General features: G+C 32.3%; 2 protein-coding genes across 2 annotated transcripts; one reads left to right on the top strand and one right to left on the bottom strand.

Moving 5' to 3' along the window:
• Positions 1-6,079: 6,079 nt before the first annotated feature.
• On the bottom strand, positions 6,080-7,427 carry LOC130676387 (uncharacterized). The gene is made up of 2 exons (XM_057482539.1): positions 7,100-7,427; positions 6,080-7,035 (listed from the first exon to the last, which is right to left on the bottom strand). The coding sequence occupies exons 1-2, from the start codon at positions 7,425-7,427 to the stop codon at positions 6,080-6,082; spliced, it is 1,284 nt and encodes a 427-aa protein (XP_057338522.1).
• Positions 7,428-11,582: 4,155 nt separating this feature from the next.
• On the top strand, positions 11,583-12,812 carry LOC130676386 (uncharacterized). The gene has a single exon (XM_057482538.1). It carries the CDS (start codon positions 11,583-11,585, stop codon positions 12,810-12,812), a length of 1,230 nt encoding a protein of 409 aa, XP_057338521.1.
• The last annotated feature ends 13,523 nt before the right edge of the window (positions 12,813-26,335 follow it).

Genomic DNA, 26,335 nt, shown 5'->3' with positions numbered 1-26,335 from the left:
ATGCACGAACACAATGTCAGAAGAATCAAAGCGCAAGTAGTTTTTACAAAATGCTTTGTACTGAACTCTGCAGTGTTTGTAGCTGATATTTATATGGTCAGTAGCAAGAAGCAAAATTTTAGCCAACCCACCTCATTAGAACAATAACCTATCACTTAAATTTTTGACCATAAAACGGGTGGAGCATCAGTTTTCTTATCTATTTTCTAAGTAATACCCTTAGTCCGCCCCCCGCCATAAACTTGTACATTGGAAATCTCTAAAAAGGTTGTAAAATTTTGACCATCCCATCTCATTAGGACGATGCCCTATTGCTAATATTTTGGCCATGAAAACGGGTGGAGCAACAGTTTCTTATCCATATCTAAGTAGGGGGTTCTCACCTACCCACGCTATGCACTTTACATACCTGAAAGAAGGTTTCACTTATACATTTTTAGTACACATCTTTTCAACCCCATTCCATGTATTCGTTAGTACTATTTCTAGGGGTTGTGTCTCAAACTTTTCGGAGCATATTTTTTCCTTTTGAACCCTACTACATACACTTAAAAAATTTTGAAAATGTCTATAAGTACTTTAATATATGTAAATCTTTAATAAATAGAAATTATTTTCATAGATATAAAATCAAAATCATTATGAAAAAATAATTATGGAGGTTTTTTATATATGAAATTTTTTCATATTAAACGTTCACTGGTATAAAAAATATATCTCGTATAAATAATTAAAAATTTTTAACGAAAAAATATTATTTTATGAAATAGTTAAAATTATTCTTTATTTTAAATGTTATAAGAAGTTTTTCTTTAAAACCTTTAACGCATTTAAAAAAATAAATCCATTTATTTACAGACCTAAATTTTGTCTTAAGGATAAATTTATATTTATTCATAACAGCTGGGAGTTAATACTAATACAAGTGTTTTACTTGTTTTTCTCCAAAACCAGGGGGCCCCGTATTCATCATCTATTTGCGCATCGGATATTTTTTGCGGTCGAACAAGAAAATTTTGTCTCTAGAAGATTTTACATTTACTTGTAGTTGCGATAGATTTATCCTAATACGAATATTACCTGCTTCAAAAATGTTCTTCCTAAACTGCTTAGCTGTAATTTGCATTCGTTTATCCGTTAATAGATTCTTTCAGCTGCACAAGTTTTGAATATTTTATAAAAATTGTTTAATCTCGCAGTAGTAAAAAAAAATTTACATTTATCCATAAATGTTTTAACCTCACAGATTTACTCTTTTCAACACCCTTTTGAAAACTTATATTTACTCAAAACTTTACCTTAGAAAAATTTTATACATTTTATTCAAATTTTGTTTATCACCAACTTAAAAGATTTAAAATATTTTTGAAAACTTCTGCCACCTGTTTATGCAATAATAGACCTTTTATATATGTATGTATTTATTATTTTAAGAGATCTTAGATAAATTTCGAAAAAAATATATGTATTTGCTCAAGACTTTATCTTGGAAAATTTTATATATTTATTTATTATAATTTTTTATTACCACCATGAAAGGATTAAGATATTTTTGAAAACTTCTGCCGCCTGTTTATGCAATCTGTAAAATACATTATTCAATAGCAGACCTTTATATATGTATTTATTATTTTAAAGGATCTTAGATAAATTTTTGAAAAAATATACGTATTTACTCAAGACTTTATCTTGGAAAATTTTATATATTTATTCTAATTTTGTTTATTACCACCATAAAAGGATTAAGATACTTTTGAAAACCACCGCTATCTAGTTATGCAATCTGTAAAATACATTATGCAATAATAAACCTAAATATATATTTGTTATTTTTAAAAGTTTTCAAAATTTTTATATTTACTCAGCTGAAAAAACTAAAATTATTTTAAAATTTATATTTTAATTAGCATAATTTTTGGGCTCACACGGGCCTATTGAAATTTTTTCTCAGAAAAATGATTGTAAATCTTAAAAATTTAAGAAAAAATATTTATCTTTTCATAGTCGGTTTTCCTTTGATGCATTTTATATAAAAAGAGGTGTTTTTGGAGATGATGCATCAGTTCATCTCTGCTCGTCATAAACGAATTTGGTATAATTCTATATTTTACGAAAAAAAATCTTTATTCTTCAACTATGGCGATACAATTATATTCTAACCTAGTGAATACAATTGCTCAAACATATGAAGATCTTTTAACACACAACCCTATAAGTAAAGATATGAGTATTAGAGCTTGTAATGTTTGTAGTGATACTATCAAATCATTTAATAGTATCCTATTAAATCCGCGAGTAAGTGTTCAAGAGAGGCGGTGTATACAGGCAAATATTACACTATTACATTCCTATTATGAGAAGTTTCTACGATTAAGTGGGCAAGTGCTTGGTGGAGATCTGAATTCGGGAAATTTAATTCAGTGGCGCGATATGGAAAACGCGTTCCAGAATCGCATAACAACTGGCTGCATTGTAAATATTGGGCATATTGATTTAAGAACATTTCTGAATGATGCAAAAAGTTTAACAATTAATAAAATTCGAGAAAATATGCAGAGGATTGGAAATCTTAAAGTCAGCACAACTTTAATGTGCAAATTTGAAAATGTTAAGAGTGAATTAACCGTTGAGGAAACAAAGACATTTCAAACTCAAAGTACTGAGATATTAACAACGACAGATCTCGACAAGTGGTTCGCTAGTAGTGTGTATGATGTTTTATTGAAAAAAGTTGAAGAGTTTAATCAAAAAGATTCAGGGTGGAGTTTAGTGGAAGTGATAAACTTAACTATTAACATCGCTAGATATGCCCCATTGAGAGCTGGCTTATCAACGTTTGTAACCTTACCTAAAGATATACAGTATAAAAAAGCTGTCATCAACATCCAAAATAACGATGAATTTTGTTTTCTTTGGTGCGTAACTGCTGCAGTATATGGTGCTGAAACTACTCACCCAGAAAGGATATCATCATATCCACATTTTAGTACACTTTTTAATTATAAGGGAATTGACTTTCCTATAACTCTCAAAGACATTCCAAAATTTGAAAAGTTGAACAACTTGAAGATAAATGTTTACGGACTTGAATCACAGTTCACTAAGAATGAAGAAGATGGAGCATCTAGTGTAATAGCGCCATTGTACTTGAGTACTAATTATCAATGTGAGAAACCTATAATTTATTTATTAATGATTGAAGCTAATAATAATAATAATAATAATATTAATAATAATCTTAATAATGATAATCTTAAGAACTATAGACCAATTTTCCATTTCACTTTAATAAAAAATTTATCACGTTTAGTAAAAAGTCAAATATCAAAAAGTAAAAATAAATTATGGTTTTGTGAGAGATGCTTGTGTCATTTTAGATTTGAAAATTCTCTAGAAAAACATAAATTAGACTGTATTAAATATAATAAGATTAGAATGAGCTTGCCTGACAAGGATAATAAAATATTGAAATTTAAAAATTTTAAATATAAAGATCCTGTTCCTTTCGCTGTCTATGCTGATTTAGAATGCACTCTTGAATCTGATAATGGGACTCAAAAACACGTCCCGTATAGTATAGCTTATTATGTCTTATGTAATTATGATTCTTCATTATCAAAGTTTGAACTCAAACGCTCTTCTGATTGTATTGAATGGTTTATTAAGGAGATGGAAATTTTAGGAAGAAAAGTTGATTTTAAACTCAAAAACCCTATACCTATGAAGCCACTCGATACTGATGAAAAAAGATATCATAATGAAACAAAAGATTGTCATATTTGCGGGAAAATAATTGATTCTAATGCTAATAAATGTCGTGATCATTGTCATTTCACCGGAAAATATCGCGGGCCTGCACATAATTCATGCAATTTAAATTACAAACAATCTCATAAAATACCTATTATCTTTCATAATTTAACAGGTTACGATTCACATTTTATTATTAAATCATTAGTGACAGGTTTTGAAGGTTCAGTTACTGTCTTACCCATTAATAAAGAACGTTATATATCTTTTACAAAGTCTATTAAAAATACGTTAGTTGAATTGCGTTTTATTGACTCATTTCGATTTATGGCATCTGGTCTCGAGAAACTAGCATCATATCTTACAGATGATGATAAACAAATTACACGAATGTATTACTCTGATCATGAGCAGTTTAGTTTAGCCACTCGTAAAGGAGTATTTCCGTATGAGTACATAGATTCAATAGTAAAGTTGAATGATGATAAATTACCTCAAAAATCATTTTTTTATTCTAAACTGAATGATAATAATATATCTGATGAAGACTATGATCACGCAAAATTAGTTTGGAGTAAATTTAACATAAAAACACTTGGTGAATATTCTGATTTGTATTTAAAAACCGATGTGTTATTATTAGCTGATATTTTTGAAAATTTTCGAAGTAGTTGTTACAATACTTATAATTTAGACCCCCTTCATTATTATACAGCACCAGGATTAGCCTTTGATGCTATGTTAAAGCTCACTGGTATTCAATTAGAACTGCTAGATGATGCTGAAATGGTATTATTTATAGAAAAAGGCATAAGAGGTGGTGTATCACAGTGGCTAATAATCGATTTATGAGCGATAACTTTAATTCAAATAAACCTGAATCCTATTTAATGTATTTTGATGTGAATAATTTATACGGAGCTGCAATGAGTATGCCCTTACCGTATGAGTCATTCAAATGGCTTGACAATATAACTGCAGACAATGTAGATATTATTTTTAATTCGAATGAATCGAAAGGTTTTATACTAGAGGTAGATTTAGAATATCCAATAGAGCTTCATGATCTGCATAAAGATCTACCATTATGTCCTGAGCATTTTGTACCACCAAACCGCAAGCAATCTAAATTAATTACTACTTTATATTCTAAAGAAAGATATGTTATTCATTATAAGAATTTACAGCAGTGTATTCAGTTAGGTATGAAACTCGTAAGAGTTCATCGTGTTCTAGGCTTCGAGCAATCAGCTTGGTTACAGTCATACATTGATAAAAATACTGATTGTCGTAAAAATGCGAAGAATGAATTTGAGAAAAACTTTTTTAAGCTTATGAATAATGCTGTATTCGGGAAAACAATGGAAAATGTTAGAAAACATAAAGAAATTAGAATAGTGACAAAATGGACAGGACGTTTTGGTGCAAAATCTCTAATTTCTAAACCTAACTTTCATAGTTTAACTGTTTTTGGCGAAGACATGGTGATAATTGAATTAAAAAACGTTCATGTACATTTTACAAAGCCTATCTATATTGGATTCAGTATACTTGACTTAGCTAAGACATTCATCTATGATTTCCATTATAATTATGTAAAGAAAAATTTTGATAATGAGGCCTCAAAATTAATGTATACAGATACTGATAGTCTCATTTATCATTTTACAGTACCTAATATCTACGAAATTATTAAACGCGACATTCATAAATTTGATACATCTGATTATTCTCCAAATAATGTATACAATATCCCATTAAAAAATAAAAAAGTAATAGGTCTTATGAAAGATGAAAATAATGGTAAAATTATGGAGGAATTCATAGGATTAAGAGCTAAGCTTTATACATATAGAAAATATAAAGATAATAGAGTTGAAAAAAGAGCCAAAGGGGTTAAAGGTTCAACTTTAAGAAGGATTGAGTTTGATGATTTTAAAAAATGCCTTTTAGAACATTGTAACGTTGTAGAAAAAGAATGGCTAATCAAAAGTGATAAACATGTTGTTAAGACAGTTTTACAACAAAAATTAGCATTAAGTTGGAATGATGATAAAAGACGTCTACTTGAGAATTCGACAGATACCCTACCATGGGGGTATATGGAAGTAGATAAAAATAATGTATAATCATTAATATTAATACTCATAAATTAAGAAAATTTGTAAAAATAATAAATTAAAAAAATTTGTAAAATAATAAAAAATGAATTTGTAATAATAATTATAATAATAATAAATAATACATTTATATTGAAAAAGGATTTTTATTTATTTATTCATTAAAGTACATCGCATATAAAAATTATCTTAAAAAAAATGAAGTTTTTTCATAAATCTGATTCGTCTACCCAGCTATTATGTGAGCTATCAAATCCTAACCACTTTACAAAATATTTACCCCCACGCCTTTTTACTATTTTTTCTACAAGGTAGACATCAGGGTATTTGACTTTACTAAGCTCTTCGTTGTAAAATCCACCTTCGATAGATTGGTTTTGATAATCAATAAGCTTATACGTTGTTGGATTAGTATTTTGCACGCTTTTTATTGTGAATATTTCTGTAGTCCAGTTTGGTGTATAACCTTTTTCGAAAACGTGCTTGTATTTGTTTATTCGCACTTTATCGCCAACTTTAAACTTGCTTTTCTTTTTATTCAACGGTTGATTGATTTGAAGGGGTTTGTAAATCTTCTTGAATAGTTCTTTTTCATTTTCAACTGTTACATCAATGGGCTTCATTTTGATCGTTCGATGTTTGGTATTGTTGTAAGTATCAACCAAATTTCTGAGCATATCAATCCATCGGTAACTACCTTGAGCTGTGAATCCTTGCCACATTTTATTTTTTAGAGTTCGATTGAAACGTTCACATATGGATGCTTTTAGGTTACTAAATGTTGAGTACAAATGAATTTTGTGACTTTTCATGAGATCTTTAAATTCTTTATCGTAGAACTCCTTGCCTTGGTCAACGTGAAGATTTTTAGGATGTCGACCTTGTTGTAATACAGACTTCATAGCATTTCTGACGTCACCAGCCTTTTTGCTTTTAATAGGAACTGCCCAAGCATACTTTGAGAATATGTCTATAACTGTCAGTAGATATTTAAATCCACTATTTACAGAACTATATGGTATCATTTCCACTAAATCAGCTTGCCAAGTTTCATCAAGTCCTCGAATGTCAACATGACGACGAGTATAATTTTTTCGTGCTGGTTTGTGAAGCTCTTGAGCTATGACTTTCTTCTTATTTTCCATGTTTTTCAAGTTTAGATACTCTACGTTCAAAATCAGCTAATATTCCACCATTACGTATTACAGATCTCGTAAGCGTTGATATACGATTCGATTGCTGTTGACTATATAGAATCAGATCACTAAGACTCCCTTCTAATGCACTCACTTTGGTTTTCAATTCAACAATGAGGTCTGGATGAGTTTTGTATTTATCATCCATATGGTTTATTGCAGCTTTCATAGCATTATATGTGACTGCATCACTTTCATTCTTAGGTTCAGCAACATTACATAACCTCTTTTGGTCTAAGTCGAACTGTCCATCATTTGTTAACTTGAAACCTTTTCCAGGTGGTCCAACACCACTACTGCAGCCTTTAAATTGTGTCTGATTCGATTGGGAAGATACACGTCCAAATATATCGATACCCATTTTGATGATCTTCTCTACTTGAATGTTATTTTATAAATGATGAATTATTGCTAATGTCTCTCTTAATAAATAATTTCAGCTTCACGCAGCTCTTCAATAATTGAAATTATCTCATTTGAATGACTAGAGTTGCCAGCTGTTTGAGATGCCATCAACAGACGAAGGCGATCTACGAGTTCATTAGGATCATCCCAATAAATATAATCCATATATTTTCGTTTCTTTGAAACAGTCATAAAGTTCGGTAGTCCTTTACCTTTTTTCATTGGTGATCCAACAAATTCAGCGATATATTTATTGTATTTGGCACTCTTTTCAACGTAAAGACTTCTTTCGGGTTCATAATTTTTTCTATGAGTATTCGTTGAAACAATGAGTTTATGGTACTCATCTAAATCACTTGTCGTAATAGAATTTTCATTCGGATCACTTTTAAATAACAATTCTATAAGTCCCGGAGATAAAACATGATTTTGATCATTCACTGAAATTATATTATCTCTAAATTGAACAGGTGAATTACCAAAAAATAATTGATTATTTTTTTTACGAATACCGAATCTTGTATCCAAACCTTTAGGATTTTTTTTATTCAACATCTCAATATATTTAGATATAGAGTTGTGATATTTCAGTGGTGTGCTTGTAGAGGTTGGAGGGTGAGATATAATGGTTTCATCCAAGTTGTTGCTACTAGTACTGTTCACATTTAAATCATTATAAGTATTCTGACCATGATGTATGCCACTATTATCATTAATAGTTTGATAGTCACTATGTTCACGTTTTTTCAGAAAAAAATTTTGCACTGATTCTTCTTCTTTTTTAATTTCATGTTTCAAAGCCTTAGAATTTTCAACTAATGCCCTCAACGGTGTCACTATAGGTTTAAACATTTCATTTGCAGTTTGTTCCGAAGTGTCTTTATCAACTTTTAATATTTTATGCTTTTGTCTTATGGCATCACTAATTTTGGATATTTGTAGCAGCCTATCTTTCTGCTGAGAAATATTTCTACACTCCATGTTTGCACACTTGAATGTTCTTTATGACTGTGTCAATTTGTATAGGGATGATTAATTTATACTTATAAAACAGTCAAAACCTTTTCTATAACGTCCATTATTCAATTCACTATCCTTATCAATAACAACAAATTCGTATTTATTATCACTTTTCTTATCATTCCAGCATGCTGAACATAATTCTTTAAATTCATTGTATGGCATATCTGTATTCACATGATCATCATATATGTGCTTCAAATTCATTTCATCTTGACGAAAAAGTACAAGAAAATTGGCATTGTCACGTATCAGATGTTTTGGTATACGTGTATAGGTTTGACAGAGATAAAAGCTATCAACATTTTTGTGTCGCCCCATACAAAAATATGCTCTGACATGATCTTGCTTCTCACAAGCTACATCATCGAATATCATGAGAGAATTCGGTTGTGCGTCATCCGGATTTACAACTGATTCATGATCATTAAATGGGAAGTATCCAACTCCTTCAATAGGCTGTAGTGCTGACTCTAAGAATTTATATTTAGGCTGATTCAGTGATTTAGAGTATACATAAATGTTCTCAAATCTCAAACCATTAGGATGAGTAATCAGTGCAAGAAGTGCATTCGTTTTCCCACAATTTGATGGTCCACAAAGAACTGCTCGAACAGTATTTGGTAGCAGTGCACCATGACGTTTTTGAATTTTTTTATCATCACCTTGAATAACTTGGTCAAAATTGATCACAGGTAATTTAGCTGTCTGTTTTTCAAACTTCATCTTTCATTATTTTCAGAGAAACTGATTATCAAGTTGATCGGATGGTGGATAAACGATAACTCAACAATTCACCTATAAATACTGAGTATTTATAACACTGCGATTAGTCGTGAATCTACAATGACGAAGAGCACACGTTTAAATAAAACTAAGCCCAAGCAAGGCAGAGGTTTTGTCAACGGTATTATAAATAAGCTACCAATTGAATTACACGTGCCAGGATATCAATATTGTGGGCCCGGTACAAAATTAGTAAAAAGATTAGCTCGTGGTGATCCGGGGATAAATCCTCTAGACAGAGCTTGTAAAGCTCACGATATTGCTTATTCTAAAAATCCTGACAATATGGCGGCACGTCATGCAGCCGATAAAGAACTTGCTGAAAAAGCTTTACAACGTCTTCATGCAAAAGATGCTAGTCTTGGTGAAAAAGCTGTGGCTTGGGGGGTCAATAAAACTATGAGAGTGAAGAGAAGTTTTGGTATGGGCCTGAAAAAGATGGCTACAGTTAAAAAGAAGTTGAAAATAAAGAGTAGGAAGTCTAAAAGAAATAGTAAAAAGAAGAAGAAGAAGATAGTAAAGAAAGGAAAAAAACGACTCGTTCCTATTCGGCATATTATAAGTTCCGCTAAAAAAGCTATGCGTAAAAGTACTGAACCAATAAGGTCTGCATTAGACGGTGCACGCGAAGCTGTAAAAATAGCTGGTGGGAAAAAGAATATTCGGGTACCTCGCCATATGTTAGATGTACCTCTAATATCTAAATCTCGTAGGATACCAGTACCAGCATCAATACCACAAAATAATGGTGAAAAAATATCAAAAGTTGGTGGAATATTACCACTTTTGATACCATTATTCGCTGGCTTAAGCGCTACTGGCGCATTAGCTGGGGGCGCTGCTGGTATCGCTAAAGCTGTAATTGCTGCTAAGGATGCTAAGCGTGAATTAGAGGAATCCAAGCGACATAATTCAACAATGGAAGCTATAGCTCTGGGCAAAGGATTATACTTGTCACCACATAAATCTGGGATGGGACTATATTTAGGTTCTCCTCCTCCAAAAAACATGTAACGCTACCTCATCGAGCTCTGACCAATTTTGATTTAATCAAATATGCAAAGGATTTAACGATTGCATATTTCCGAGGTGTTTTCATGAGAAATGATTTACCAAAATCTGGTCCATGGAAAAAGGAATCAGCAATCATAAATCTAGATGATAAAAATGGTGGTGGAACTCATTGGGTTGCATACAAGAAAAATGGTGATGATGTCATTTATTTTGACAGTTTTGGTAACCTCCAACCACCAGAAGAACTCATGAAATATCTCGATGTTGGTAGCGTAAAATATAATCATCAGAAATATCAAGATTATGATACCGTCATATGTGGACATTTGTGTCTAAAATTCCTCAATAATGAACTATAAATGGGTGTGTGGTTTGATTGATATGCTTAGTCATCGCTGATTCGTTGACGTTAACACTATCTGGAGCTACATCCACATTGGAAGCTCAATATTTTCCACCAATTGAATTATCGCCTGGAAAAAGTTATGTCTTGGGTCTTGTGGAATTGTTAACATTCAATTCTATACCTAATATTGATGAGGGTTGTAATAAGTTCTATTTATCCAGCATAAATGGGAAGGAAGCGGATAAGGTTATAACAATACCTACTGGAAGTTATGAACTTCGCGATATTGAAAAATATTTAATAAAGGAATTACCTGAGGGTGTAGAACTGAGCATCAAAGCAAATAACAATGAATTACATAGTGAAATCAACTGTAATCAAATTGTAAATTTTGAACCGAAAGATTTAATCGCATCATTATTGGGATTCGGAAATCGCCGACTTGCACCAAAGCTTCTCCACAAATCTGATTTACCAATAAAAATCCTCAAAATTAATGCATTGCGAGTTGAGTGCAATATTACTACTGGTGCATATATGAATAACCGGAAAGTACATACAATTCATGAGTTTTTTCCAAGTGTTGCACCAGGATATAAGATCATCGAAGTACCATCCCACATCATTTATTTACCAGTCGCCGTACAGTCAATACACAATCTGCAGCTACGAATTGTAGATCAAGACGGGGAGTTGGTGAATTTTCGTAGTGAAACGATAACAATAAGATTGCATATTAAATCAGTCAAATAATGGGGATTGTCTTTGATAAAAAAATTGGTGGCAGTTATAAAAGTGAAGCATCATGCCGAAAGCCCATCAGTCGTCGTGTCCCTGTCAGGGTGCTAACATCTCAGAACGCCCAATTTCTCAAAAGCCTGGGATTAAAATTACGTGGAAAATCGGTAAAATAAGAAAAATCAATTTGTGCTGTATTATACTACCATGGCGGAAATCTTGAACATCCAAAAACCAATAATCTTCGATGAATCAATTTCTCACTATGAGGTTCATTCACATCAACCTTATGCTTCAACAACATTTAATAATAGTGATGAAATAAGAATCAGTATTCAACATCAGGATTTATGCATTCTACCGAGTAAGAGTGCCTTACACATTTGTGGAAGATTTACGAAAGAAGATGGCACTGCTGTTAGTGAAACTATGGAGTTGGTTAACATGGCCATTTGTCACATGTTTGAAGAAATACGCTACGAATTGAACGCCATTGAAATTGATAGATGTAAGAATGTTGGAATTACAAGTCTTATGAAGAATTATATATCTTTAACCCCCGGGCAGGCTAATTTAATGGAAAACGCTGGGTGGTTACAAACTGATGATAAATTGACTAATGGCGACGGATATTTTGATATTTCTATACCGCTGAGTTTATTACTTGGATTCGCTGAAGATTATAATCGAATTATTATGAATGCTAAGCATGAGTTAATTCTCATCAGATCAAACACTGATATTAATGCATATCTACATACACCTGCTGCTGCTAGAGAGGCTGCTGAAAAAGTTAAAATAGTTCTCAATAAAGTTGAATGGAATGTACCATACATTACAATGTCGGATAAGCAGAAGATTCAAGCACTAAGTTTCATCTCAAATGATCCAGCTATTCCATTGAGCTATCGTACATGGCAATTATATGAATATCCACTACTTCCTAAAACAACAAAACATATTTGGCCTATCAAAACTTCAACACAATTGGAGAAACCACGATATCTGGTTCTAGGATTTCAAACTGCAAGAAAAAATGTTGTGACGAAAAATTCCAGTCACTTTGATCATTGTAATATCCGAGATGTAAAAGTTTTCCTCAATTCTCAAAGTTATCCATATGGAAATTTGAATTTAAACATTAATCGCAACCAGTATGCTTTATTGTATGATATGTATACTAATTTTCAAACGTCATACTATAATAAAGAGCCGGAACCATTGTTGACTAAAGCAGGATTTTTGGAGGAAGCACCATTCTACATTATCGATTGTTCAAAACAAAATGAATCAATCAAATCTGGACCAGTTGACATTCGTGTTGAATTTGAATCAAATGACCAGTTTCCCGATCAGACATCAGCATACTGCTTAATTCTGCACGATCGTATTATTGAATATAATCCATTAAGCAGTACTGTAAGAAAATTAACTTAATTATAATTGTATTAGAAAACAAGGTTGAGAAAAAATAAATAAATTTTCACTATTAAAATATGTTTCAATCATTTATTTTGCTTATATCTAATACACATAGTTAATTAATTAATTAATATAGCATGATAAGTACATATAATTATATACAAGTTGAAAAAATGTTAAGTATGAATTTATAATTATTTTAATGCATCTTTTAGTTTTTTACACTTAGTACAATCTTTTTTGTAAGGATAAAGATAAATTCCCGGAACATCATAATCGGGACTTGTAATTGAATTATGTTCAATGCAAAACTTATAGTCCATAATTTTAAAGTTCTGTTTTAAATTAATTGGTAGTTTATCCCAGACAAATCGTATTTGTAATCGAGCAAATTGAAGAATGAACACATCATCAAGACAAGCAATGTCAGCCGCATCCATTTTTCTCAAATCTGATAGTTGGTAGAATAACTGTACTGACTTCTCATATGATGGCTTACAGCCCCAATATTTCAAAAACCATTGTTTCAGCTGCTGAACAGTTCCATATGAACAGGCATAATGTCCGAGTTTAGTGTGGTTAAATCTGAATTCGCATCGAGGTCTATTTATATTTTCGAGATTATCAATCGAAAAGAATCTCATTAGTTCTAAATCAATAACTGGGACTGCATAATCAATCATTTCTTCGAGTCGTTTTTGCATCGTTGGTCCTTGTACATAAAAATATCGTGCATTCTGAACTAGTTGTTTTACCATAGGTTTCAATGATTCATAAGGTTGATCACCAGTATCCCAGTGAATACCATGACGATTCCCATCTTGATCTTCACTTTGTTGTACAATCACAGTGTCGGTGTACTGAATGGGTGGTTTGAATACACAAATTTTGCACTGATAAACACCATTTGCATTATTTAAGTTATTAATATCAACTACACAGAGTTCCTTAATGATAAATTTTCCATTAGGAACTATATAACCAACAAAATCCACTATATACTCCATTGTGATTTATTTATCGACTATACGACTCTCCAATTTTTCAAGATTTTGAATGATTTTATACAAGTTTTTTATTGAAACTTTAAGAGCAAAACAACTTGCGCACGATGTGTCTCGTTTACTTCTTATTATATCCAAATTTTTATAATAAGAAAATAGATCACTTAGAAAAGAATCAATAAACTCAGGACATATATCACCAAAATGATTTTCTACTATTTCATCGGTGTCTATCATACCAGGATGACTAATACGTAAAAAATGTTTTTCACTATCACTAAGTTCCTCCATTTAGCACAGCTATAACTACGAGGATTGACCAAGAAAGCTAGAGTTTTTATAATGGTTATCCCCTCTAACAAATGCTTCGTGTTGGGGATTTCTACAGAAAAAAAAAATAATTTGGGGATACAAAGTAAAAAATGATTGGTTTAAAACCGGTTAAATCAACCGTTAAATCCCCTACTTCTAATAAAAAAATATTCTTGGAAAAAACTTTCAAATTTTTGTCCGTAACCCGCCCCCCTTACATCTGTTTAAAAATTCAGAATAATCAGGATTGAAAAAAAAAAAACCCCACCAATATGTGCATAGAAAACTCGAGAACATTCTCGAACGTTCGACCTCCCACCAAGTCCCCCTCCCAATCCTGCATAAAACAGTAAAATTTAAAAATTTATAATAAAAGAAGTCCTTATTTATCTGCTAAGTCCCAAAATCTTCTTTATCGATAAGAGGAAACAGACTCCCAATCAAAACCTGCATTACCATGATCAGGTTCCAGCCAAATCTGCATTACCATGGTTGGGTCTCAACCAAGTCTGCATTACCATGGTTGGGTCTCAACCAAGTCTGCATTACCATGGTTGGGTCTCAACCAAGTCTGCATTATCATTAATAAGAGAAAAGGCCCCAAAAATATCGATAAATAATGAAAAAAGGTCTCAAATATCGATAAAATAAATCAACATTACCTATAACTGTGCCCAATATCGATAAAACAAATCTACATTACCATAAATAATGAAAAAGGCCCCAAAAATATCGACAAATAATGAAAAAAGGTCCCCAAATATCGATAAAAAGAAATCTACATTACCAACATCAGGCTTAAATGTCGATAAAACAAATCTACATTGCCGACATCGGGTACTTATCGTAGGTCGGTAAAGTAGGTCGCTGTTTTGATTTTGGGGCCAATAACCCTCTTATTCAACTACTGGTATCGAGTACTGAGCTAGTAGATGTGTTTATTTGAGCTTCCTTGAGTTGTTTCCCTGCCTCAGGTAGATGTTGACTTAATGGTACATTATCTTCTTTTAGTTTAACTGAAGGTTGTAATGTCGATAGTTTTACAGTACTCTCAACGACGGGGTTCTTTGTGTTGACCCGTGGCTGGTGTAATAATTGAATGTCGGCTTTTTCAAAGTTGACTTGTTTGTCTCTTGATTTTGTGTGTAAAGTGACTGATAATATCTTGGCTTCTAATTCATTATGTGGTGTAGAGTAGGTTTTTGTATTTTCTGTGTTGATGTCGTTGTTTGTTTTATTATGTATGTGGTTTATTAAAAAGTTAGTTTCATGCAAATTCGTAATTTGACTAGCTGGATTTTGAACTTCTGAATTCGTATTTGAAAAATCGTTTCGACTGTTAGTATTTCGTGTTGTTAGTTCGATAGGTTTTTCCGAATTATCATGGAAATTTTCAAAATTGAAAGATTGTGAACCGATAGTTAATTTGTAGTCTTGATATGAAATTTTCGCGATTTTATTTTGAAAGATGTCCATTCCGATGACTCCGTCAGTTGTTAAACCCAATTTATCGTTGTTGAGAACTTGGAATTGTTCGCGATTGGAAAAGAGACAGATATTCGTAGATCCTTCAGTAATTAATTTATTAGATGTTATTTCAGTTAGTATTATAGCTTCATGCGTAGCTATTATGCAATTTGAATTTAGTGCCGACAGTTTTATTAGGTTTACATCGGTACCGGTATCGATAATAAAACGAGCACTGCCGTTCTTAAATTCGGGTGCATGGAAAGTAACGATAGGATGATTTCCTCGAACTGTAGTGAGTCGTGAAAATTTTTCAACACGAGGGTATGACTTTTGATTATCTGTATTACTTGAAGTTACACTAGGCTGATTGTTTTCCTGAAACTCATAATAATCTCTTTCATTAGTAAAAGTAGAGTATTGATCATAATTTGGCTCAGGTAGATCGTCATGCATGTAAATGTTATGATAAAAGTTAGAATAATGTGGTGGAAAGTATTCCGGAGGATAATTTAAATAAGGTATTGGTTGTGGAGGATACGGCGGATAATACCTTCCCGAAGATCTGTTTCTATCATAATCGTGTCTGTTGTAATTATTTCTATCATAGTTATTTCTGTCATAATTATTTTTATCATAATAGTAATTATTTCTGTCACAATTGCTTCTATTGTAATGGTTTGATCTATCATGAGATCTAGAATAATTGCTATAAGAATTGAATTTATTTTTATCATTGTTAATTGGACGCGACGCGTCGTCTCTGTTTATTTTAAAAGGTATTGTACCTCTTCGTTCCTCGTCTTGAGAACTGACGAAGCGAGGTGCACAAGCGATTATAGTCTCATTTTCTTCGGCTTGAGCGAGCCTCAGGTAGTTAGAATTTCGGGTAGTACTGCCTTTTAAATCTTCTTCTATGCGTAAAGCTATCTTATACGCGTCTTCTAATGTTTGAGGGTCTTGAACAGAAACCCCATAAATTAAATCGTCCGGTAGCCCGCGGTTAAATGACTCTAGAGCTAAACCGTTTAATAATTTTTTCATACCGGTAACTTCGGCAGGATTATCAAAATAACCCTCTAAAATTGATAAGGCGTTTGCGACAAGAACTTTGATTCTATTATAGTAACTAAGAACTGATTCACCCTGACGTAATCTAACAGATTGTATGTCAGCGCAATACTGTGGATATGATTTCTTACAAGAAAAATATTCTGTTAAAATCGTTTTGAATTCTTTAAAAGTATTTATAGTTTTACCTGATACATCATCACGTGCTGAATTTTTAAGTTTGGAAATGACCTTTTAAGAAAAGAGGCTGAGAGGTTTGCAGGTATGACGTCTACACCGTTTTGGACGTCTTCTAAAAATGATTTTAGTGGCAGATTTTTGCCGTCAAAGGGAGGTACTTGAAGCAATGCCCGGTGTAGCAGCATTGTTTCTCCCATAGTAATTAAAATTGCATCAGTTATATTCTGATGAATGGTGAGGTTACGAATTTCCTCATCCATTTTGGAATGATCTTTATTTTTGTTTTGTTTTGTTTTTGTTTTTGTTTTTTTTTTTTTTTTTTTGTTTGTTTTTAAGTTTAAAATAATTTATATCAAAATTTAATTTATTTATATCAAATTCATATTTGAAGAAAAAAAAAAAATTTTATTTATTTTTTTCAAATCGTAGTGATTTTGTCTTTGTCAAAATTACAGACAATTCGAGTCTTCTATAAAATTTCGTAATTTCAAATATATATATATCTCTTTCAAAAGAAAATTATCTTGTATGAAAGTTTTTGTATATTTTTTTTTTTTTTTTTTTTTTTTTTTGCAAATATGAGACAATTTTGAATTTAACAATAAAATGATCAGCGGGATCCCACTTCTGACACCAAAATTGTCACGATTGGAGATCGTAATGGGCGTAGGTACGAATTTCGTATAAAGATATGAAATAAAAGGGTACTTACGATGGTCAAGGACCAATCTTATGACCTGGGCTCACGTGACCAAATGCTCAATTTATTCTACTTTATATTCAACTCGCGCCTACACAATATTGTTGAAGACAATATTAATAAAACTCAAAACGATTTCCAATTTATTAATGTGACTTATTTAAATTTCACAATCAAACGTCGAGCGGTAAACGTAAGATAGTGTACCCCCCCCCCCCCCCCACTGTTAACTATCTGTCTGAGCGGCTAAACAGGTAGAAAATAAGGGATAAAGGAAGGTGGGCTGCCGAAAAGCCTCGAGAAGCTAGTATCTTATTGCTAAAGTAAAATTATCTCAAAAATAATGTTTCTCAAATTATTATGTTCACGAGTAATTATTTATTTAGGATCAAATATACTCAAAATACAAAAGGGTTACAAATATTTAAAATAGTCAATGTAAGTAAAGTGTGTCATGCATATGTTTTATAATCAGTTTCAAAATATATAAAATAATAGAAATATTAAATAATGATTACAATAGTTAAAAACTTACTCTAAACAGGTTTAGGTGAGGTGTCAGGCCTTTCAGCAGTAACACAGGACACTTTTACACTACGCGTTCTCGCGGCTAATTAATGTGATTTTAATTTATCAATTTATTTAGTTTATTTGTTGTAATTATTTATGCGTTTCAAAATCTTCGTATATAAAATGTAAATTGATTGCGTATTTTCGCGGTAAAATAAAATATAAATTTCTTTTAAAATCTTCGCGTATTTTCGCGGTAAAATAATTCTTTAAATTCTTCGCATTTCTCGCGGTAAAATATTCTTTGATTTTTCACGTTTTCGTGGTACAATTCAATATTAAAATAAAAATGAAATTAAATGGATTAAAATGAGATGAAGACAATCAATGCTGTACCGGTGCTAAACGGTTGATATTAGTTCACGACTTACAACGATCAAGGACCAATCGTACGATCTGGGCTCACGTGATCGGATGCTATACACTAATATCGCGTTGATTATGCTTCTGAAGCTAGTAGAAAATAATATGCCGATTATACGAGTGCTTACGACGATCAAGGACCGATCCAATGATCTGGGCTCACGTGACCGAATCCTCAATCGAGATATCAATCCTCTAGCCACGAACACCGTCAAGTATCCGGAGTTCAGTATGGTTCAGAGTTTGATTCCCAAAAGAACTGATGAGCTAAAGTCCATTGTCTTTTTATATGGTCTTCACCTATGAAAAGTGGTGGTAACTTGTTTCCCATACGAAAAGACTCGGACCCCCTCGAAAGTTCTAGACCCATGCACACGTGTGATCCCTGGGAAATCGATTTTGACTTTCAAGTAGGCCGATGACCTGGTGCCACTCTGCCGCCGAGGAAACTACCAAAATTTATGATTTCCTCGGCGGCAGAGTGGCGCCAGGTCATCGGCCTACTTGAAAGTCAAAATCGATTTCCCAGGGATCACACGTGTGCATGGGTCTAGAACTTTCGAGGGGGTCCGAGTCTTTTCGTATGGGAAACAAGTTACCACCACTTTTCATAGGTGAAGACCATATAAAAAGACAATGGACTTTAGCTCATCAGTTCTTTTGGGAATCAAACTCTGAACCATACTGAACTCCGGATACTTGACGGTGTTCGTGGCTAGAGGATTGATATCTCGATTGAGGATTCGGTCACGTGAGCCCAGATCATTGGATCGGTCCTTGATCGTCGTAAGCACTCGTATAATCGGCATATTATTTTCTACTAGCTTCAGAAGCATAATCAACGCGATATTAGTGTATAGCATCCGATCACGTGAGCCCAGATCGTACGATTGGTCCTTGATCGTTGTAAGTCGTGAACTAATATCAACCGTTTAGCACCGGTACAGCATTGATTGTCTTCATCTCATTTTAATCCATTTAATTTCATTTTTATTTTAATATTGAATTGTACCACGAAAACGTGAAAAATCAAAGAATATTTTACCGCGAGAAATGCGAAGAATTTAAAGAATTATTTTACCGCGAAAATACGCGAAGATTTTAAAAGAAATTTATATTTTATTTTACCGCGAAAATACGCAATCAATTTACATTTTATATACGAAGATTTTGAAACGCATAAATAATTACAACAAATAAACTAAATAAATTGATAAATTAAAATCACATTAATTAGCCGCGAGAACGCGTAGTGTAAAAGTGTCCTGTGTTACTGCTGAAAGGCCTGACACCTCACCTAAACCTGTTTAGAGTAAGTTTTTAACTATTGTAATCATTATTTAATATTTCTATTATTTTATATATTTTGAAACTGATTATAAAACATATGCATGACACACTTTACTTACATTGACTATTTTAAATATTTGTAACCCTTTTGTATTTTGAGTATATTTGATCCTAAATAAATAATTACTCGTGAACATAATAATTTGAGAAACATTATTTTTGAGATAATTTTACTTTAGCAATAAGATACTAGCTTCTCGAGGCTTTTCGGCAGCCCACCTTCCTTTATCCCTTATTTTCTACCTGTTTAGCTGCTCAGACAGATAGTTAACAGTGGGGGGGGGGGTACACTATCTTACGTTTACCGCTCGACGTTTGATTGTGAAATTTAAATAAGTCACATTAATAAATTGGAAATCGTTTTGAGTTTTATTAATATTGTCTTCAACAATATTGTGTAGGCGCGAGTTGAATATAAAGTAGAATAAATTGAGCATTTGGTCACGTGAGCCCAGGTCATAAGATTGGTCCTTGACCATCGTAAGTACCCTTTTATTTCATATCTTTATACGAAATTCGTACCTACGCCCATTACGATCTCCAATCGTGACAATTTTGGTGTCAGAAGTGGGATCCCGCTGATCATTTTATTGTTAAATTCAAAATTGTCTCATATTTGCAAAAAAAAAAAAAAAAAAAAAAAAAAATATACAAAAACTTTCATACAAGATAATTTTCTTTTGAAAGAGATATATATATATTTGAAATTACGAAATTTTATAGAAGACTCGAATTGTCTGTAATTTTGACAAAGACAAAATCACTACGATTTGAAAAAAATAAATAAAATTTTTTTTTTTTCTTCAAATATGAATTTGATATAAATAAATTAAATTTTGATATAAATTATTTTAAACTTAAAAACAAACAAAAAAAAAAAAAAAAAAACAAAAACAAAAACAAAACAAAACAAAAATAAAGATCATTCCAAAATGGATGAGGAAATTCGTAACCTCACCATTCATCAGAATATAACTGATGCAATTTTAATTACTATGGGAGAAACAATGCTGCTACACCGGGCATTGCTTCAAGTACCTCCCTTTGACGGCAAAAATCTGCCACTAAAATCATTTTTAGAAGACGTCCAAAACGGTGTAGACGTCATACCTGCAAACCTCTCAGCCTCTTTTCTTAAAAGGTCATTTCCAAACTTAAAAATTCAGCACGTGATGATGTATCAGGTAAAACTATAAATACTTTTAAAGAATTCAAAACGATTTTAACAGAATATTTTTCTTGTAAGAAATCATATCCACAGTATTGCGCTGACATACAATCTGTTAGATTACGTCAGGGTGAATCAGTTCTTAGTTACTATAATAGAATCAAAGTTCTTGTCGCAAACGCCTTATCAATTTTAGAGGGTTATTTTGATAATCCTGCCGAAGTTACCGGTATGAAAAAATTATTAAACGGTTTAGCTCTAGAGTCATTTAACCGCGGGCTACCGGACGATTTAATTTATGGGGTTTCTGTTCAAGACCCTCAAACATTAGAAGACGCGTATAAGATAGCTTTACGCATAGAAGAAGATTTAAAAGGCAGTACTACCCGAAATTCTAACTACCTGAGGCTCGCTCAAGCCGAAGAAAATGAGACTATAATCGCTTGTGCACCTCGCTTCGTCAGTTCTCAAGACGAGGAACGAAGAGGTACAATACCTTTTAAAATAAACAGAGACGACGCGTCGCGTCCAATTAACAATGATAAAAATAAATTCAATTCTTATAGCAATTATTCTAGATCTCATGATAGATCAAACCATTACAATAGAAGCAATTGTGACAGAAATAATTACTATTATGATAAAAATAATTATGACAGAAATAACTATGATAGAAATAATTACAACAGACACGATTATGATAGAAACAGATCTTCGGGAAGGTATTATCCGCCGTATCCTCCACAACCAATACCTTATTTAAATTATCCTCCGGAATACTTTCCACCACATTATTCTAACTTTTATCATAACATTTACATGCATGACGATCTACCTGAGCCAAATTATGATCAATACTCTACTTTTACTAATGAAAGAGATTATTATGAGTTTCAGGAAAACAATCAGCCTAGTGTAACTTCAAGTAATACAGATAATCAAAAGTCATACCCTCGTGTTGAAAAATTTTCACGACTCACTACAGTTCGAGGAAATCATCCTATCGTTACTTTCCATGCACCCGAATTTAAGAACGGCAGTGCTCGTTTTATTATCGATACCGGTACCGATGTAAACCTAATAAAACTGTCGGCACTAAATTCAAATTGCATAATAGCTACGCATGAAGCTATAATACTAACTGAAATAACATCTAATAAATTAATTACTGAAGGATCTACGAATATCTGTCTCTTTTCCAATCGCGAACAATTCCAAGTTCTCAACAACGATAAATTGGGTTTAACAACTGACGGAGTCATCGGAATGGACATCTTTCAAAATAAAATCGCGAAAATTTCATATCAAGACTACAAATTAACTATCGGTTCACAATCTTTCAATTTTGAAAATTTCCATGATAATTCGGAAAAACCTATCGAACTAACAACACGAAATACTAACAGTCGAAACGATTTTTCAAATACGAATTCAGAAGTTCAAAATCCAGCTAGTCAAATTACGAATTTGCATGAAACTAACTTTTTAATAAACCACATACATAATAAAACAAACAACGACATCAACACAGAAAATACAAAAACCTACTCTACACCACATAATGAATTAGAAGCCAAGATATTATCAGTCACTTTACACACAAAATCAAGAGACAAACAAGTCAACTTTGAAAAAGCCGACATTCAATTATTACACCAGCCACGGGTCAACACAAAGAACCCCGTCGTTGAGAGTACTGTAAAACTATCGACATTACAACCTTCAGTTAAACTAAAAGAAGATAATGTACCATTAAGTCAACATCTACCTGAGGCAGGGAAACAACTCAAGGAAGCTCAAATAAACACATCTACTAGCTCAGTACTCGATACCAAAAAGGAAGAATTCAACGTAGCTCTTGTATCTAAATCAAAAGAGACTAGTAAAAATAACATCAATATTTCGCCCGTCCAAATCTCAAGTAAAACAAGAACAACATCAAAAATGTTACAACCTCAATCGATAAAGGAAGACTTTAACTATAAATTTTTAAAATCAATTACTGAGAAGAAATACTCAACGATACATTTATTTAAGCTGTTCAAAGAAAATAAAAATTTTAACAATTATTCTGTTCAAGATTTTGCAAAACTTTATCGTACAATCGAACGATACCCCAATCTAGAATATTATTATCATGATTCTGATCTCAAAGTCGTTTTAAATCCTTCCATGTTTAAATTACAGCCAGACATCATATTGTCTTCTGTATTTTATGCTAAAAAGAAGCCCTCGTATTGTTTACACCTCGAGACCAATATACAAAGTCCTGAACCACCCGATTACGTATCGTCATTAGCTGGGAAAACAATTTTTCCATTCAAGACCGAGTCATTACCTTCAGAAGCCAGACCACTACCTACAGTGAGTTTACCACCTAAAGAGATGTTTACTTCAGGTGAGGAGGCCGTCGACTTGTCTACTGTATTAAAATCGTCATGGGACAACCAGGAAGCATTTTCCATTCTTCCTATCTCACCATCTTCAAACCGAGAGATAGGATCCTTAAACTCAAATATCGAAACTGAGAATCTACACAACAATGTTGGACGTAACTATCAATTACTTACACTCATCTTACTCAACATACTTCATCTACAAGGAACAATAAACCTATCAGCTTCATATAATTATCCATCATCGGACTTAGAAGATTTTAAAATTAATAACTACGATACACCATTCATTGAACTACGTAATAGTCCGATCATACAATGTCTAGCTTAAAATACTAGATTTCTGAGTGTTAAAATTTGTAAACGCAAACATCTTGTTAAAACTTTTGATCGTCAAGTTTTTTTTCCTCTTTCCTTTTGTTTTTTATTTTCTTTTTATTAACCCTCAGGAATACTAGTAAAATATTAGAGATGTTGGAGGAACACAAAACTACCGTTCAAAAGAAAGGAGGAAAAACAAGTTTTTTTTTGCTTCAACATATATCGGTAAATAAGTTAAGTTACATATCATTTAGAAATAAGAATAGAACAAATGTTTTGTCAAAATAACTCATCGAAATACTATCTGAGGTGACTTACAGTTTTGCAGTTATTTCGAAAAAAAGGAAAATTTCAGTCTTAAGAATTGAACAAAATACTAGAGTACAGGTAAATTAAACACAAAAGTTCGTTGACCCCCTAGCAGTCTTCACCTAACTGATGTACCTAAACCTCATCCTATCTCCTTCAGGATACACACAAAAATACATAAAGAAAATTTGAAAAAGAAGAAAATAAATACTAACATTAATTTAGTCATCTCTAGAAACTCGATCAAAACACCATTTCAAGATCATCTACACGAAAATGATGAATAGCATCACCGATAAATCATCTATCTACATAGATCAAAACGAATAAGAAACAATACAAGCATCAATTACTGCATGGAACATCAACAAAAACGCTGCCAGAGGTCCATGATAACGTTCATTGAAGACTTCGTTTGGAGACTCGAGATAACAGTTATTGAGACACATGAAATAGAATCATCAGCAGAGTTTCTTTGATCACCAACGTCTGTTTAACCACATAATCATCTCACCAATCATCTTAAGTACAAACACATCACATGATTGCAACTTACGTAATTGACAAGATTTTGGAAATTAGCCTTACCAAAATTTAAGAAACAGTCATAACTACGAATTGAGATAAGTAAAATGATGTGCGTGATTTCCCTCACTCTCCTGAATTCCACTCCTTTTGATTAAGACGAACGTAAAATAACAAAAATTTTTAAATTAAGCTTGATTTCAGTCACTATTTAAGCAAATAATTGCATAAATTGTAAATCATCGGGACGATGATTATTTTTAGGTGGGGAGGTGTCACGGCTGCTACATTCAAAAATTTTATTATTTTTCTTTCCAAATAAGTACACACTAAGATCTTTTGCACTTAGACCCTTTTTATGACGTCCGACTTACTGACGCCAGCAGTCGTACCGGACAAATATACCTACCTGAGCGTTGTCAACGCTTTACAATTAAGTCGTATTGTACTAATGGACCACGCGTATTATCGATTTCTTTTTCCTTTAAATTTCATCATTTTTACTTAACGTACTTTTAAAATTTATGTATCCGTTCCCATTTAAGAATCTAAGCATAGGAGCGGTAATCTTTCTTCGATTTTCTTCTTAAAACTAGAGACCACTCAACTCATGTGCACCTACATGTGATTCTTGGAAATTAGAGAAAGCTAATGGAAACAAAAATTTTATACTTGCCCTTTGTTACTGCCGTGTGTGACGCCATGTTTTATTTTAACAGTGAAGAATAATTTTCCGTCTTACTTACCTGTTATTGATTTTTTATAAACAACGTTAACCCCTCCACTATTATTTAAATTAATTCATCCCTTCCATTTTGTAACAGAAATATACTTCAAATAATAAAAGTCACTGATCGGGCCCCATTTGAATTAGTTATAATCGACCGTCTGAAGCGTCAACATGGCTACTTTAAATAAAGAACTTGTGCTCTCAGTATCTTACCCGTTGAATAAGTCTTATACCAAGACTTTGGGCGTTGGCTACGAGTGGCAACCACAGACAAAAGAATTTTATCTAGTTGTACAACTAGTTGCTACCTCTCCACGGTCAGTTATCACATTAAGTATCGGTGAATGGAAAATATTGTGTGATAGTTTAGGCATTATTTTAAATTATTTTTATCATACTAACAGTTTAATCGCGCCTTCTCAACGTCCAAAACTTGAACCTCTAAAAATTAGTGAAAATATTAGTTTCATTTACCACGAGTTATGACACTCAATCAGTTCTAATATCTAGTAAAAACAATAACGCTAAAATTTATATGATGTTTATTACTATTAGACACTTAAACATATAAGCAGTTGGGTTTCTTTAAAAATAGACAGTTTAAATAAAGTACCAACTGATAAATATAAAAGTGATATTGTAGACGCTGTTGCTGAGGGCACCTGGAAAAATATAATGAAACACGACATGGATAGGCTGCCGGAGCCTAAAACAATAGCCTGTTGTATGACGGATAATTTCAAGCCTTCATACACCACAAGTGCCACAAAACTAGATACTCAAAATGTCAGTACTCTGAAATTTTATGATTTCTTTAGTGAGCTTCTTACTTTTTACGTTTTTAAATTATCACGGGAAGCTTTGGCAATTATACCTACTTTGAAATTTCGCTGGAGATCAGAATCAAATAGCGAAAATTCATACACAAGTCAACAGTTTGAAGTGAGAACTCCAACTTTTACAACATTCGAATAAAAAAAAAAAAAAAAAATTTATAAAACTTCAAGTTATCATAGTTGGTACTACCACGATCAATATGTTCAACATCAAAGTTTAAATATTTCTATTTTAT

The sequence above is a fragment of the Microplitis mediator genome, chromosome 10 (assembly GCF_029852145.1).
Source record: "Microplitis mediator isolate UGA2020A chromosome 10, iyMicMedi2.1, whole genome shotgun sequence".
Classification (NCBI taxonomy): domain Eukaryota; kingdom Metazoa; phylum Arthropoda; class Insecta; order Hymenoptera; family Braconidae; genus Microplitis; species Microplitis mediator.
The sequence above is the reverse complement of the archived record's forward strand: the minus strand, read 5'-3'. Positions and strand labels throughout refer to the sequence as shown.